At 35.8% G+C, this 15190-nt stretch overlaps 1 protein-coding gene across 1 annotated transcript; it reads left to right on the forward strand.

Annotated features, from left to right (window-relative positions):
- The first annotated feature begins 10652 nt into the window (after window positions 1-10652).
- LOC104001068 (small proline-rich protein 2A) lies at window positions 10653-12045 on the forward strand. Its single transcript, XM_001136907.4, has 2 exons — window positions 10653-10694; window positions 11411-12045. Exon 2 carries the CDS (start codon window positions 11430-11432, stop codon window positions 11646-11648), a length of 219 nt encoding a protein of 72 aa, XP_001136907.2. The 5' UTR covers window positions 10653-10694; window positions 11411-11429; the 3' UTR covers window positions 11649-12045.
- Window positions 12046-15190: the final 3145 nt, after the last annotated feature.

Consider the following 15190-nt stretch of genomic DNA (forward strand, 5'->3'; position numbering starts at 1 on the left):
TGGTTTTGATTTACATTTCCCTAATGATCAGTGATGTCGAGCTTGTTTTTCATATACTTATTGGCTACATGTATGTTTCCTGTGAAATGTGTCTATTTCTGTCCTTTGCCCACTGTTTAATGGGGCTGTTTTTTTTTCTTGTAAATTTGTTTAAATTCTTTATAGATGCTGAATATTAGAACTTTATCAGATGCATGCTTTATGAAACTTTTCTCCCATTCTGTAGGTTGTCTGTTTACTTTGTTGATAGTTTCCTTTGCTGTGCAGAAGCTCTTTGGTTTATCCTATTCATCAATTTTTCTTTTGTTGCAATTACTTTTGGTGTCTTTGTCATAAAATATTTGCCTGTCCCTATGTCCAGAATGGTATTGCCTAGGTTGTCTTCCAGGGTATTTGTAATCTAGCGCTCTACATTTAAGTCTTTAATTCATCTTGAGTTGATTTTTGTATATAGTGTAAGGAAGGCATCCAATTTCAATCTTATACATAGGGCTAGACAGTTATCCCAGCACCATTTATTGAATAGGGAGTTCTTTCCACATTGCTTGTTTTTGTCACATTTTTAGTGATCAGATAGTTACAGGTGTGTTGCTTTATTTCTGGGTTTCCTATTCTGTTCCATTAGTCTCTGTGTCTGTTTTGTACTAGTACCATGCTATTTTGGTTACTGCAGCCTTATAGTATAGTTTGCAGTCAGGTAGCATCATGACTCCAGCTTTGTTCTTTTTGTTTAGGATTACCTTGGCTATTCAAGCTAATTTTTGGTTCCATAGAATTGTATAATTGTTGTTGTTTTTTTTTTTTGGTTCTGTGAAGAATGTCATTGGTAGTTTGATAGGAGAGGAATCACACTGAAATTGCGAACTGCTTTGAGGAGTTTGGCTATTTTAACTGTATTGATTCTTCCTATTCATGAGCTTGGAATGTTTTTCCATTTATTAGTGTCATCTCTGATGTTCAGCAATGCTTTGTAGTTCTCTGTGTAGAGATCTTTCACCTCCCTGGTTAGCTGTTTTCCTAGGTATTTTATTCTTTTTGCCACTGTCTTGAATGGGATTGTGTTCCTGATTTGGCTGTTGGCTTGGCTGTTGCTGGTATATAGGAGTGCTAGTGATTGATTGACTGATTTTTGTATGTTGTTTTTGAATCCTGAAACATTGCTGAAGTTGTTTATCTGCTGAAAGAGCTTTCGTTCCGAGACTATAGGGTCTTTTAGATATAGAATCATGTCGTGTGCAAACAGGGATAGTTTGACTTCCTGCTTCTTATTTTGGTCGCCTTTCTACCCTTATCTTTCTTGATTGCTCTGGCCAGGACTTTCCATAGTATGTTGAATAGAAGTGGTGAGAGAGGGCATCCTTGTATTGTGCCAGTTTTCAAGGGGAATGCTTCCAGCTTTTCCCTATTCAGTATCATATTGGCTGTGGATTTGTTACAGATGGCTCTTATTATTTTGAGGAATATTCATTTGGTTAATATCTAGTTTACTGAGCGTTTTTAACATGAAGGGTGTTGAATTGTATGGAAAGCTTTTTCTGCATCTGTTGAGACAATCATGTGATTTTTGTCTTTAGTTCTGTTTATGTGATGAATCAAATTTATTGATTTGTGTATGTTTAACCATTCTTGCACCCCAGGGATAAAACCAACTTGATTCTGGTGGATAGGCTTTTTGATGTGCTGCTGGATTAGGTTTGCCAGTATTTTGCTGAGAATTTGTGCATTGATTTTCATTGAGGATATTGGCCTGAAATTTACTTTTTAGTGTTTGTGTCTCTGCAAGGTTTTGGTATCAAGATGATGCTGGCCTCATAGAATGAGTTAGGGAGGAGTCCTCCTCTTCAACTTTTTGGGATAGTTTCAGCAGGAATGGTACCAGCTCTTATTTGTACATCAGGTAGAATTCATTTGTGAATATCCCTTTTGTCTTTTCTAACTGTGTTTATTTGAATATTTTCTCTTTTCTTCTTTATAGTCTAGTTATTTTATTATTTTTTAAAAGTAATTCCTGGATTTGTTGATATTTTGATTTTTTTTTATATCTCAGTCTCCTTTAGCTTAGCTCTGATTTTGGTTATTTCGTGTCTTCTGATTGCTTTGAGGTTGGTTTTCTCTTGGTTTCCTCGTTCTTTTAGTTGTGATGTTAGGTTGTTACATTGATATCTTTCTAACTTTTTGATGTGAGCATTTAGTGCTATAAATTTCCTCTTAATACTGCATTAGCTGTGTCCACAGATTCTGGTATGTTGTATGTTCATTCTCATTAGTTTCAAAGAACTTCTTGATTTCAGCCTTAATTTGATAATTTACTCAAAAGTCATTCAGGAGCATCTTATTAAATTTCCATGTAATTGTATGGTTTTGAGTGAATTTCTCAGTCTTGATTTCAAATTTCATGGTGCTGTCTTCTGAGAGATTGGTTGTTATGATTTCAGTTCTTTTGTGTTTGCTGAGGAGTGTTTTATATCCCACCATGTGATTGATTTCAGAGTTTGTGCCATGTGGCTAAAAGAAGAATGTACAGTCTCTGTTTTTGGGTAGAGAGTTTTGTAGATGTCTATCAGGTCCATTTGGTTCTGTGCTGACTTCAAGTCCTGAATACATGTGTTAAATTTCAGCCACTATGATCTGTCTAATACTGTCAGTGGGGTGTTAAAGTCTCCCACTATTACTGTATGGGAGTCTAATTCTCTTTGAAGGGCACTAAGAAATTGCTTCATGAATGTGAGTGCTCCTGTGTTGGGTGCATTTATGTTTAAGACAGTTGGGTATTCTTGTTGAATCCTTTACCACTGTGTAATGCTTTTTTTGGTCTTTATTGATTTTTGTTGGTTTAAAGTCTCTTTTGTCTGAAATTGGGATTGCAATCCCTGCTTTTTTCTGTTTTGTGTTTGCTTCACTCTCAGTGCCTCCCCTCTGAAAATCTGTTAAAAGTGGGCCAGTCGTCTCTGTCCCTCAGTGGCAGCTATTCTACCTGGCTGCATCTAGTTGGCCATCTTGCCCAGAGCCACAGGAATTATCTGGTATGTTAAATGTTTTTGAGCATTTTTTGCATCAATATTCATGAGGAATATTGGTGTGTAGTTTTCATTCCTTGCAGTGTCTTTGTCTGGATTTTCTATCAGGGTAATCCTGGCTTCATGGAATAAGGCAGGAAGTATTCTATTTTAAGTTTTCTTTTTTGATAGAGTTTGAGAAGGATTGGTATATACTTCTCCAATAAATCCTTCTGGGTCAACACTTTTCTTTCTTGTGAGATTTTAGATTAGTAATTCAATCTCCTTACTTTTTATATATCTCTTCAAATTTTCTATTTCTTTATGATTTGGTTTGGTAGACAGTATATTTCTAAGAATTTGTTTATTTCAACTGGGTTATCTGATAAGCTGACATAGAATTGTTTCGATGTTTTCCATTAAAATTCTTTTCATTTCTGTAAAATCAGTAGTAACTTCCCCACTTTCTTTTAAGATTTTAGCTATTTGAGTGTTACATCATTTTTCTCTTCTGTGGTTAATCTAACAATTTGTCAGTTTTGTTGCCTTTTCAATGAAATAAAAGTTGGTTTTACTGATTTTCTCTATTGTTTTCTTGTCTTTTATTTTATTTATCTCCATTCTAGTCTCTCATATTTACTTTTTTTGGGTTTAGTTTACTTTTCTTTTTGTATTTCCCTAAGGTGTAACATGAAGTTATTGATCTGAGAATTTTTTAAATTAAAAATATATGTGGTTATGGCTGTAAATTTCCCTGTTAGCACTGCTTTTTCTGCAATCCTGAAGTTTTGGTATGATGTGTTTTTGTTGTCAGTAGTCTCAAGCTATTTCTAATTTTCCTGTGATTTCTTATTTGACCTATTGGTTGTTTAAGAGTGTTTTTTTGTTTGTTTGTTTCCACAAATGTGTGAATTTTCCAGTTTTAAGTTGGTTATAGATTTTTAGTCTTATTCCAAAGTGATTGGAAAAGTACTTTGTATGATTTTAGTCTTTTTAAATATATTAACTTATTTTCTAGTCTACTATGTGGTCTATCCTGGAGGGTGTTCCATGTTCTCCTGAGAAAATTGTAGGGTATATCCTGCTGTTGGTGGGTACAGGGTTGTGTATTTTTCTGTTTGGACTAATTGGTTTATATTTTTAAGTCATCTATTTTCTTTTTGAACTTCTATTATTCTAGCCATTTTTGAAAGTGAAGTATTTAAGTTTTCAATATTTATTATAGAACTATCCATTTCTTTTAATTTCTCTCAATGTATCTTCATATGTTTTAGAGTTCTGATGTTAGGAAATGGATGTTTATAACTTCTATGTTTTCTGAGTGAATAAATCTCTTTATCAATATATATGTCCTTTATAGTCTCATGTAACAGTACTCAACTTAATTGTGTCTGATGTTATTGTAGCCACCTCTGGTCTCTTGTGGCTACTATTTACATAAAATATCTTTTTCCATACTATTACTTTCAACCTCTTTGTGTCTTTAGTTGTAAAGTTAGTTTCTTGTAAACAGCAAATAGTTGAATAAATTTTTTTAATTTAAGATCCATGCTTTCAATTTCTGTTGCTGGGGAAAGTTTAATTCACTTACATTTAAAATAATAACTGATGAGGTAGGTCCTCTTTTTGCATTTACTCTTTTCTCTGTGTTATCTTTCATTAGTGCCTGATTTGTGTTTAGTTTTTTTTAATAGTAAAACTTTTTAAATTGTCTTTTTTCTGTCGTGTGTATTCTAAAATATTTATTTTGTGGTTACAGTGAAGACTGTATATAATATCTTAAAGTTATACTAATCTAAGTAGCATTAACACCAACAATTCCAACTGCATAGAAAAATTAACTCATACAACCACCCCATCTTCTTTTTATGTTGAGTTCACAAATTACATCTTTATACACTGTATGTTCACTAACATATATTTGTAATTGTATTGTATACATTTGCATTTTAAATCTTGTAGAAAATAAAAAGTGGAGTTACAAGCTAAAATTACAATAATGCTGGCTTTTATGTACCTGTGCATGTCTATCAGATACCTTTATATCTTCATACAGTTTCTCTCCAGCATCCTTTTTTTTTGTGAGACAGTGTCTCTCTCTGTTGCCCAGGCTGGAGTGCAGTGGTGCGATCTCGGCTCACTGCAGCCTCCACCTCCTGGGTTCAAGCAATTCTCCTGCCTCAGCCTCCTAAGTAGCTGGGATTACAGGCACACACCACTACACCCAGCTAATTTTTGTATTTTTAGTACAGATGGGGTTTCACCATGTTGGTCAGGCTGCTCTCGAACTCCTGACCTTGTGATCCGCCCACCTCGACCTCTCAAAGTGCTGGGATTACAGGTGTGAGCCACTGCGCCTGGCCCAGCATCCTTTTATTTCAACCTGAGAGGCTCTCTGTATCATTTCTCATACATACAGAAAATCTAGGAGCAATGAACTGCCTCAAGTTTTGATTTCTGGAAATGTCATAAATTTGCCCTCACTTTTAAGGACAATTTTGCCGGCTGTACAATTTTAGGTTGAAAGTGGTTTCTTTCTAGAATTCTACAGCGTTGAAAGAAATCACTATCAACATAGAATTCCACTGCCTTGGAGATCAGGAGGCAGTAGGATGATATATTGAAAATTACTTATTCAGAAAACTACTTCTGATAAGAATTTGGTCAACTACTTATTAAGGATCCCTTAGATATGATGATTTACTTCCTTCTTCCTGCTTTCAAGATTCTCTCTTTTGATAATTTAATTATAATGTGTCTCAGTGTGGGTGTCATTGAATTCATTGAACTTGGAGTTTGTTGTGCTTTTTGGATGTGTAATTTTGCATTTTACAGAAATCATATAAATGGAACCATTTTAGAAACAGTGTGTAGCCTTTGAGGCTGACTTTTTAAAAACTTACCAGTTTGCATTTAAAATTCATTCATATCTTTGTATTTCTTGATAGATCATTCGATGTTATCACTGCATAGTGTTCCACTGCATGGGTATAATGCACCATGGTTTATCGATTCATTTATTGAAGGGCATCTTGGTAGATCACGCTTCTTGGAATTTATGAATAAAACTGCTGCAATCATTTGAATGCAGGTTATTTTTTGTTGAAATATTTTGAAATGTACTAGATCAAAGTTTGCTGGATCATATTGTAAAATTGTGTTTATCTCTGTAAGACTGTTAGTTTTGATTGTTCTAATAATGTTTATGTTTTATTTCATATATTTCTAACTTACAGTAGAATTTCAGCTCTCCCCATATTAGATTTCAAACAGTTTTTTTCCTCTTCAAAATTTTTCACAATTTTGTTCGTGTTTCCTTATTTTCCTTTTTGACTTTTTTTGGAAGGAAACCACAGCCTATGCACATTCACTATCTTGAAAAGATTCTTATGAGGAGAAGTGTCTGATTCATTCTATCATTTACCATATGTCCTTCTTAATCTCATTAACATTAAGCAACAGGAGTACTTTACATTACTAATAGCTCTTGAAATTATGCTCTTAAATATTCTGATCTAACATATAGAGAAAATAACAGTAGAATCTATAAGATCTATTAACTTTGGGAAGGTTAGTGCTAATAAGCTATTCAGTTCTTATAAGGATTTAGCCTAAAATTTAGGTAATTTGCCACCAGAAGAAATGTGATATTTGAATGAGTGTTTTTTATTAATGTCCTAAACAGCTAACCACATAACAGTAAACTAAATTGGAGGAAACATTATATATACTTTCACATGGAATGCTAAATATCTATGTATGTTAATATTTTACAAATGAACACATCCACATATTGCTATTTACTGTATTTAGATTTATTTTCTTGTATTAACTGAATTCAGAGGAAAGTCTTAGAGAGTACGAACAACTAGGAACTGATCTAAATTTCTGCTTAGATTAACTCTCATTTTTATCACATAAGAATAAACGTCAGGATCAGCCCATCTTATTATTTCTGCCCACTTCATTCAAATCATATATTTGCATTTGCTTTGTCCTAAAAACTTCTGGCACACAGTTAAAATAAGGATAATATAAAAGATCTTAAAGAGAAAGCAAGTACCTTTCTTAACCATAAACAACTTGAAATTGATATTTTGTCTCTATCTCTTTCATTAACAATGTGTTACTTTAGCATTTTGAGCACTATCTGTAGCCTGTGCTAAGTATTTATATGCAGTCTCTGATATAATTGTTTTCTCATGACAATTTAGTGGTAGTTACTATTATTATCACCATGTCCTACTATCCTTACTACCTGTCCTGCTAATCATCCATCTCTTCCAATTTCATCATATTATGGCCAATTTATGCTTTCTATCTACCTGGCTCTTGGATAGTAGACAAACTCATTCCTGATTTTGTTACCCTAGAACGATCTCCCAATTTTGGTGAATGATGTCACAGACACATACAGCTATTGGGTGTCTGTGGTTACTACGATTCTCACATTTGGAGAGAACACCATTTGTAAACATCTGTGTGTATATGTCAATACTCTGAGGAAGGGGGATTATTATTGGGGTTTTCTTCGAGAGAGATTTTAGAAGGGATGTGATCAAATGTAGAGCTATTACAATAAAACTACTGCTACTTACATCCTGCCCCACCTTTAGTGTCTAGCCAACAATGCTTTAAAAAACCCCAAAAAACCCACTATCTCATTAACTGAGCAATGGACAGGCTTGTCTCTTGTTAGCTTTTCAAAGCAGAATTTTAAGATTCCTTACTCAATAATAGGTAACATTTGAAGCATACTTCGAAAAGTTAAATAAGAACATAAACATCATCTGTAATTATACCAGCCATATATAATCACATTTAATATGTTGTTTTATGTTTCCCATCTTTTAATGAAAATGTTATCATGCTTTACATACATTTTTTAGTATAATTTGAATATTTTAAATAATATTACATAATCTCCCAAAACATTCTTCTTAATTACTTTCAGAATTCTACCATATGTTTATCTAATTCATCGAATTATGGAAGGACAATGGAGACTAAGCCTGCTATTCAGAAATAAAAGCAGAAGGCAGATATGCATGGGGACTTGTAGTTACCATTTCTCTTAACATATCGAGAATATTTTGCAACAATTCCTGTTTCTTTGTTTTTTCATATTTTATTTTAAATCTTCATTTGCCAGCACTATTTTGTATAGTAGAATGTATCATAGTAAAATGTGAGATAAAATGTTGAATCAAATATTACACCAAATAAAAATTTTTGTTCTTTCCTGTCATTTTTATGAACTAATAATTCGTACTTAATGATCCCTTACAAAATTAGGAAGTCGAAATAATAGGAATGAATCTAAGGCTATCAGACTGTTAAGAAACATAAAGCTAAACTCTTTAGACATGAAGATAGACGATAGATAAATAAAGACCCATGAAGTGCGTGTGTATGTGTGTGTGTGTGTGCATGTGTGAAGTATGCCTCGCTCCATGTATCAAGGCCTGGATGTCCTAACTTGGGGAAGCTGTGACTGTTAGCTGCCCCTCTTCATGTTGTGGCCGTTCCTCATGTGGCTGCTCTGTGTGGAACTCTGAGTTTCAAGTTCACCACCTCAACTTGTAAAGTGAGCCTGTCTGAGATGCGGGGGGCACTAGGGCTGCTGCCATTCTAGTGCCTGCACTGGTGTGATAAGCCTCCTGTTTGAATGCAGTGTTCTCAGAAGGGGAGTCGCAGGGTGTGACTCAGACTGTGTTATCTCACACAGTGATCTCATTTGGCAGCAAATTCTTCAATTTTGCATGGCACAAATCAGATATTTCTTTAAGGATTTGTGTTTTAGATGTGATGTGAGGCTGTTGGGGAGTAGTAGGGGACCTATTGAGTAAAGGCCCTTTACTTTGCCCAGTGAAGTGCTTGGCATGTGTAATAGTCTATAGGAAACATTTGGTGAGAACACCATTTGTAAACACCTGGCCTCAAGGTTCTGATATGTTGGCTCTATTTCTGTAGTGTCCTGGCCAGTGATGATCTTAGCCAAAAGCCCTTCCTTACTGACAGGAGAAATAGCAGTTCTGGGTACCTAACCTGCTTAACTGAGGGATGTGATGCTGGGTTCATTCAACACATGTTCTTCCTGGAGCATAGCTGGTGACTGCTCTAATGATTTTGTCTTTCCTCTTCCTCATTCCCCTTTCTTCTTATCTACTTACAAAACCACATTCTTGGAAAGCTTCCTGATTAATGGTCCAGATAAGGAAGCTCTAGCAATATCACTTTAAATGCTTAATATACAATATTTAGAAAACCTTACGATTGTAAAAGAGCTTAAAAAAGATGTGAAAGAACAATCACTAAATGCATTGACAACATATGTGTTAAGTGAACAATATGTACCAAAATGGACAGATGAGAGGTGTACATTGGGGTGTGAGTTGATAATCCAGCAGACTGTGGGACTAGAGGGTCTACGGAAAAAACAAAGGAAGAACATACAAACAAATTTTAAAACACTGTCTTTCAAACACCTAAAACCTGTTTGGAAATAGAGAGCAAGAATACATATTGGATTACACTTAGCTTTTATTTTCCCCTAGATTTCAGACTTTAAGTGCTCTGAACTTCTGCACTCTGCAAACCTACTTCTAATTATTCACATATGATAACATGAGTCTATGCAGCTTGTTCTCTATAGGATGTTCACAGGACACTACAGAATGTTTTGGGAGATTATGTAATATTTAAAATACTCAAATTATACTAAAAATGTATGTAAAATGTATTGAACATAGGCAAGTTTCAATACATAGATTTTGAGTGAATGCTTGCAACTTTGGTTCCATTCTCTCTACTTCCTTAAGGTGGTGTCCAAGAGTACATTTTTATAAATAAAAAGTTATAGTACACATCCCTAAGGGCAGCAAGTAGAAAACGTGCTAGGGAGACTCGATCTCACTTTGGAATCTATCCTGGGAGACAAATGCCTCTACAAATGGATTAGAGAAGACACTTTTAAAGAGGAAGATAATACAGGTAAAATCTGGGGTTTTATGAGAGAAAGAAAGAGGTAGAAGAAAAAATTTCAAGCTCGAACAGGGTCATCAGGTGGCACAATGCGGTCAATGCCTGCAAACTCAGAGGTAAGTATTATTCTCCCTGTTTACAGTTCCGTGGAGGAGAAGTGACTTGCCTGTGGTCATACAACAGAGCAAAGAAAAGGCTTGAGCTAGAACTCAGGCCTTTGTTAGGTCTCTCCTTCCTCCTAGCACATTGGCAAATTGCATGAGGAAAGTAGAGGTACAGTTGAGTTCATGTACAACAATAAGGCATTCAGGTAAAGTGAATGAGGGCAGAAGTTTTATGATTTAGGGAAGGTGTAAGACAGGAAAATATCTTTGTTCCCAATTAAGAAAGAGATCCCTTGACCATCAGTTAGAGATTCCCCCAAGTCCCTCTTTGCCATAAGTCACTGAAACTGAGATCCAAGGCATAGCTTCTGTGAGTCAGGAGAGCTTAACCCAGTGGAGAGATTTCAGAACAGGATATTTCCTATTTTGAGTATCCTGCTCATGCCAGTCATGGATAAATTTGCATCTGGCTTAAGAAATTACTGGATCAGCGTTGTTTTGGGTAGTTTCACTTCCTGCTGGGTGGGGTAGCAGTCTCTATAAAGAGATCCTCTGCTGCATGACTCTTAAACTCCTGGTACCTGAGCACTGATCTGCCTTGGAGAACCTGGTGAGTTGGCTTCCTTGAGTTCCTCTGTTCTTTGTGCCCTGAAATGTTGAGTTTAATCTGAATATGGCAAGTTTGGTGGATCCAATCCTATGAAAATTGACTTGATGCTACTTAGTGGATGAAAATTTAAGATTAGAGCACAATTATATGCTATTTTAGCTTTCTTTTGTTATACAGGTAGGTATCCATATGGACAGAGAAGTTAAGGGGTAACCTTTGATATGATGAAGAAAAAAGAACAAAGTATTTTTCTTTATTCTCTGTCTTTCTAGTGTCCTTTACAAAGGTTTGTGTCTTAGCAGGTGTGAGAGACTACAATTCTCCCTGAGCAGCCCTTTGCTCTATGCCCAAGTCAGCCCACTTGGACTTTATAACAGATAATGATGATAGGAATAGCATATTAGATTACCCAGGGTGTCTGAACTTGTGACTGCCTTTCTTGAATTGGTTATTTTCAGAGAAATAAGATGCTTGATTCTTTATAACAGAGATAATTTATTTGGAAAAATTGTATGAGAAAACACAGGATTTCCTAGGGACAATGAAGCAATTTGTTAAAGTGGAAGGGAGAAACCAGAAAGTCTTGAAAAGGGAATTAAGAATTTAAATAATTTCTTGGAGATTGGAGAAATAATATGCCATGGTATTACACAAGCGTTGGCTTCTCTCTCTGGAGGATTCCCTTCCCACGAACACTGTTGTATCATTTCTTTCAGATTCTGAGACTCCAGCAGGATGTCTTATCAACAGCAGCAGTGCAAGCAGCCCTGCCAGCCACCTCCTGTGTGCCCCACGCCAAAGTGCCCAGAGCCATGTCCACCCCCGAAGTGCCCTGAGCCCTGCCCACCACCAAAGTGTCCACAGCCCTGCCCACCTCAGCAGTGCCAGCAGAAATATCCTCCTGTGACACCTTCCCCACCCTGCCAGTCAAAGTATCCACCGAAGAGCAAGTAACAGCTTCAGAATTCATCAGGACCAAGAAAGGATAAGGATATTTGGCTCACCTCGTTCCACAGCTCCACCTTCATCTTCTCATCAAAGCCTACCATGGATACACAGGGAGCTTCTTTCTCCTTAGCCAGTAATCTGCCCATGATGATCCCTGATAGCAAAAAGTTTCTTTTCTGAGGCTGCCATACTGCCACTGTCCAGGTGGAGACTGAGCAAAGGAAGTCCTGGGCTGTGCCAGCTCCCAGAGCTTCGGAAGAAAGAGCAGCAGCTCTCTCCCTGGGAACCATCAGAGAATTCTGTTGATGTGTTCTGTGTCTGTCTGTCACCTGGTCACGAGCTTCTACCACCTTTGCAATTGTCACTTATCTTTCACTCCCTGAATAAAGTATCTATGCATATATATTTGTGAATGGATCTTTTATTTTCAAATCTGCTTTATTAGCAATAGTATGTAATCTTTTGGATTTATTTCAATCTGTCTTTGATTCACAGCAGGATCTCACAATTGGGGTCATACCAAAGATTATTTCTGTATTATTTTAAACCCCTTTTATTTTCCCTAATTAGCATTTGATTGATTTGAGGAGGATATTATTCAACTTCTCTGAATTGACAACTTCTCTTTACTGCAAAGTGAGCAAAATAACATTTACATTACAAACTAGTCTAAGGCATAAAATTTGATTACTATCTGATATTTGGTTGGCACAATGCCTGAGACGTAATTAGCTGTCATTTGATAGAGTTGTATTCGCAGCAACATATTATCATTGTTTTCACCATCACCATCCTCCTCCTCCTCCTCCTCATCATCACTCCCCGCTACAACCACTACCATATTTGTTCCAGCAAGAGAGTGGCTTGGGTGTAACTAACATAGGAAATAAGAAGACTCTCTAATGTTATTTGTATTGATTCATAATACTTGTACACATTTACTGCATACATGTGATTTTTTACATGAATAGAATGTGTAATGATCAAGTCAGGATATCAGGAAATTTAGGGCATTCATCCCCTGCAGGATTTATCATTGTTCTTTATTGGGAACATTTTAATTCTAGCTATTTTGAAGAACACAGTACATTGTTGTATACCGTAGTCACCTTCCTCTGCTATCAAATATTAAAACTTACTCATTTGATGTATCTATATGTTTTTACTCGTTAACCAGTATTTCTTCATTCTCCATCCCCCTGAACACCCTTCCTTGCCTCTGGTATCTCTCATTCTACTCTCTACCTTTATAGATCATCATTTGTAGCTCCTACATATGAGTGAGAACATGCAATATTTGTCTTTCTCTGCTTGATTTATTTTACTTAACATAATGACCTCCAGTTCCATCTGTGTTGCTGCCAATGACAGGATTTCATTCTTTTTATTACAATGGACTAGTATTTCATTGTGTGTATATACATATTTTCTTTATTCATTCATTCATTAATGGACACTTAGCTTACACATCTTTTCTATTGTGAACAGTACTGCAATAACCGTGGGAGTTCAGGCATCCTTTTTGCATACTGATTTCTTTTCCTTTGGATAGATACACAGCAGCTGGATTGCTGGATTGAATAGTAGTTCTGTTTTTAGTTTTTTGAGAAATCTTCTTACTGTTTTGCATAGCAATTGTACTAATTTACATTCCCACCAAGAGTACACAAGGCTTCTTTTTTCTTTGCACCCTCTTCAGCGTAGCTTTTTTTAATCTTTTATTTTAAGTTCAGGGGCACATGTGCAGGTTTGTTATATAAGCAAGCTCATGTCGCAGGGTTTAATCGTAGCACCCATTAGTTATTTTTCCTGATCCTCTCCTTCTCCATACCCTGTGGTAGGTGCCAGTGTCTGCTGTTCTCTTTAAGGTGTCCATGTTTTCTCATCATGTAACTCACACTTATAAGTGATAACATGCAGTATTTGAATTTCTGTTCCTGCATTAGTTTGCTAAGGATAATGGCCTCCAGCTCCACCTATGTACCTGTATTCCATGGTGTATATGTACCATATCTTCTTTATCTAGTCTATCATTGATGGGCACTTAGTTTTATTCCACGTCTTCACTATTATGAATGGTGCTGCAATGAACTTAACACACGCATGTGTCTTTATGATATAGAATGGTTTATAATCCTTTGGGTATATGCCAAGTAATGGGATTGCTGGTTGGAATGGTGGTTCTGTTTTTAGTTCTTTGAGTAATTGCCACACTGTTTTCTTCAATAGTTGATCTAATTTACACTCCTACGAGCAGTGTATAAACATTCCTTTTTCTATACAACCTTGCTAGCACCTTTATTTTTGACCTTTTAATAGCCATCTGACTGGGGTGAGACTGTCTCTCATTGTGGTTTTGATCTGCATTTCTGTAATGATCAGTGATATTGGGCTTTTTTAATATGCTTGTGTACCACACATATGTCTTCTTTTTAAAGTGTCTGTTCCTGTCCTTTTCCCACTTTTTAGTAGGGCTGTTTTTTTTCTTGTGGATTTCTTTAAATTCCTTATAGATGCTAGATATTACACCTTTATAATATGCATAGTTTGCAACAATTTTCTCCCATTATATAGGTTGTCTGTTTACTCTTTTGATGGTTTCCTTTGCTTTGCAGAAGCTCTTTAGTTTAATTAGATCCTACTTGCCAATTTTTGTTTTTGTTGCAATTGCTTTTGGCATCTTATTCATGAAATCTTTGCCTGTCTCTATGTCCAGAATGGTATTGCCTAGGTTGTCTTTCAAAGTTTTTATGGTTATGGGTTCTACATTTAAGTCTTTAATCCATCTTGAGTTGATTTTTGTATATGGTGTAAGGAAGGCATCCAGTTTCAATCTTCTGCATATGGCTAGCCAGTTATCCCAGCACCATTTATTGAATAGGGAATCCTTTCCCCATTGTTTGTTTTTGTCACCTTTTTAGATGATCAGATAGTTACAGGTGTGATGCTTTATTTCTGGCTTCCCTATTCTGTTGCATTAGTGTGTGTCTGTTTTTGTACCAGTGCCATGCTGTTTTGGTTACTGTAGACTTGTAGTATATTTTGAAATCAGGTAGTGTGATGCCTCTAGTTTTTTTCTTTTTGCTTAGGGATTGCCTTGGCTATTTGGGCTCATTTTTGGTTCTATATGAATTTTAGGATAGTTTTTTTTCTAGTTCTGTGAAGAATGTCTTTTGTGGTTTGATAGGAATCACATTGAATCTGTAAATTGGGCAATATGGTCATCTTAATGATATTGATTCTTCCTATTTATGAGCACGGAGTGTGCTCCCTACATTTGTGTCATCTCTGATGTTGTTCAGCAATGTTTTGTAGCTTTCCATGTAGAGATCTTTCACCTCCCTGGTTAGCTGTATTCCTAGGTATTTTATTCTTTTTGCCACTATTGTGAATGGGATTGTGTTTGTTAATTGGCTCTTGGCTTGTCTTTTGTTGGTGTATAGGAGTGCTAGTAATTTTTGTGCATTGATTTTGAATCCTGAAACATTGCTGAAGTTATCATCTGAAAGAGCTTTTGTTTTGAGACTATGGGTTTTTTTTTAGATACA

The sequence above is a fragment of the Pan troglodytes genome, chromosome 1 (genome assembly GCF_028858775.2).
Source record: "Pan troglodytes isolate AG18354 chromosome 1, NHGRI_mPanTro3-v2.0_pri, whole genome shotgun sequence".
NCBI lineage: Eukaryota > Metazoa > Chordata > Mammalia > Primates > Hominidae > Pan > Pan troglodytes.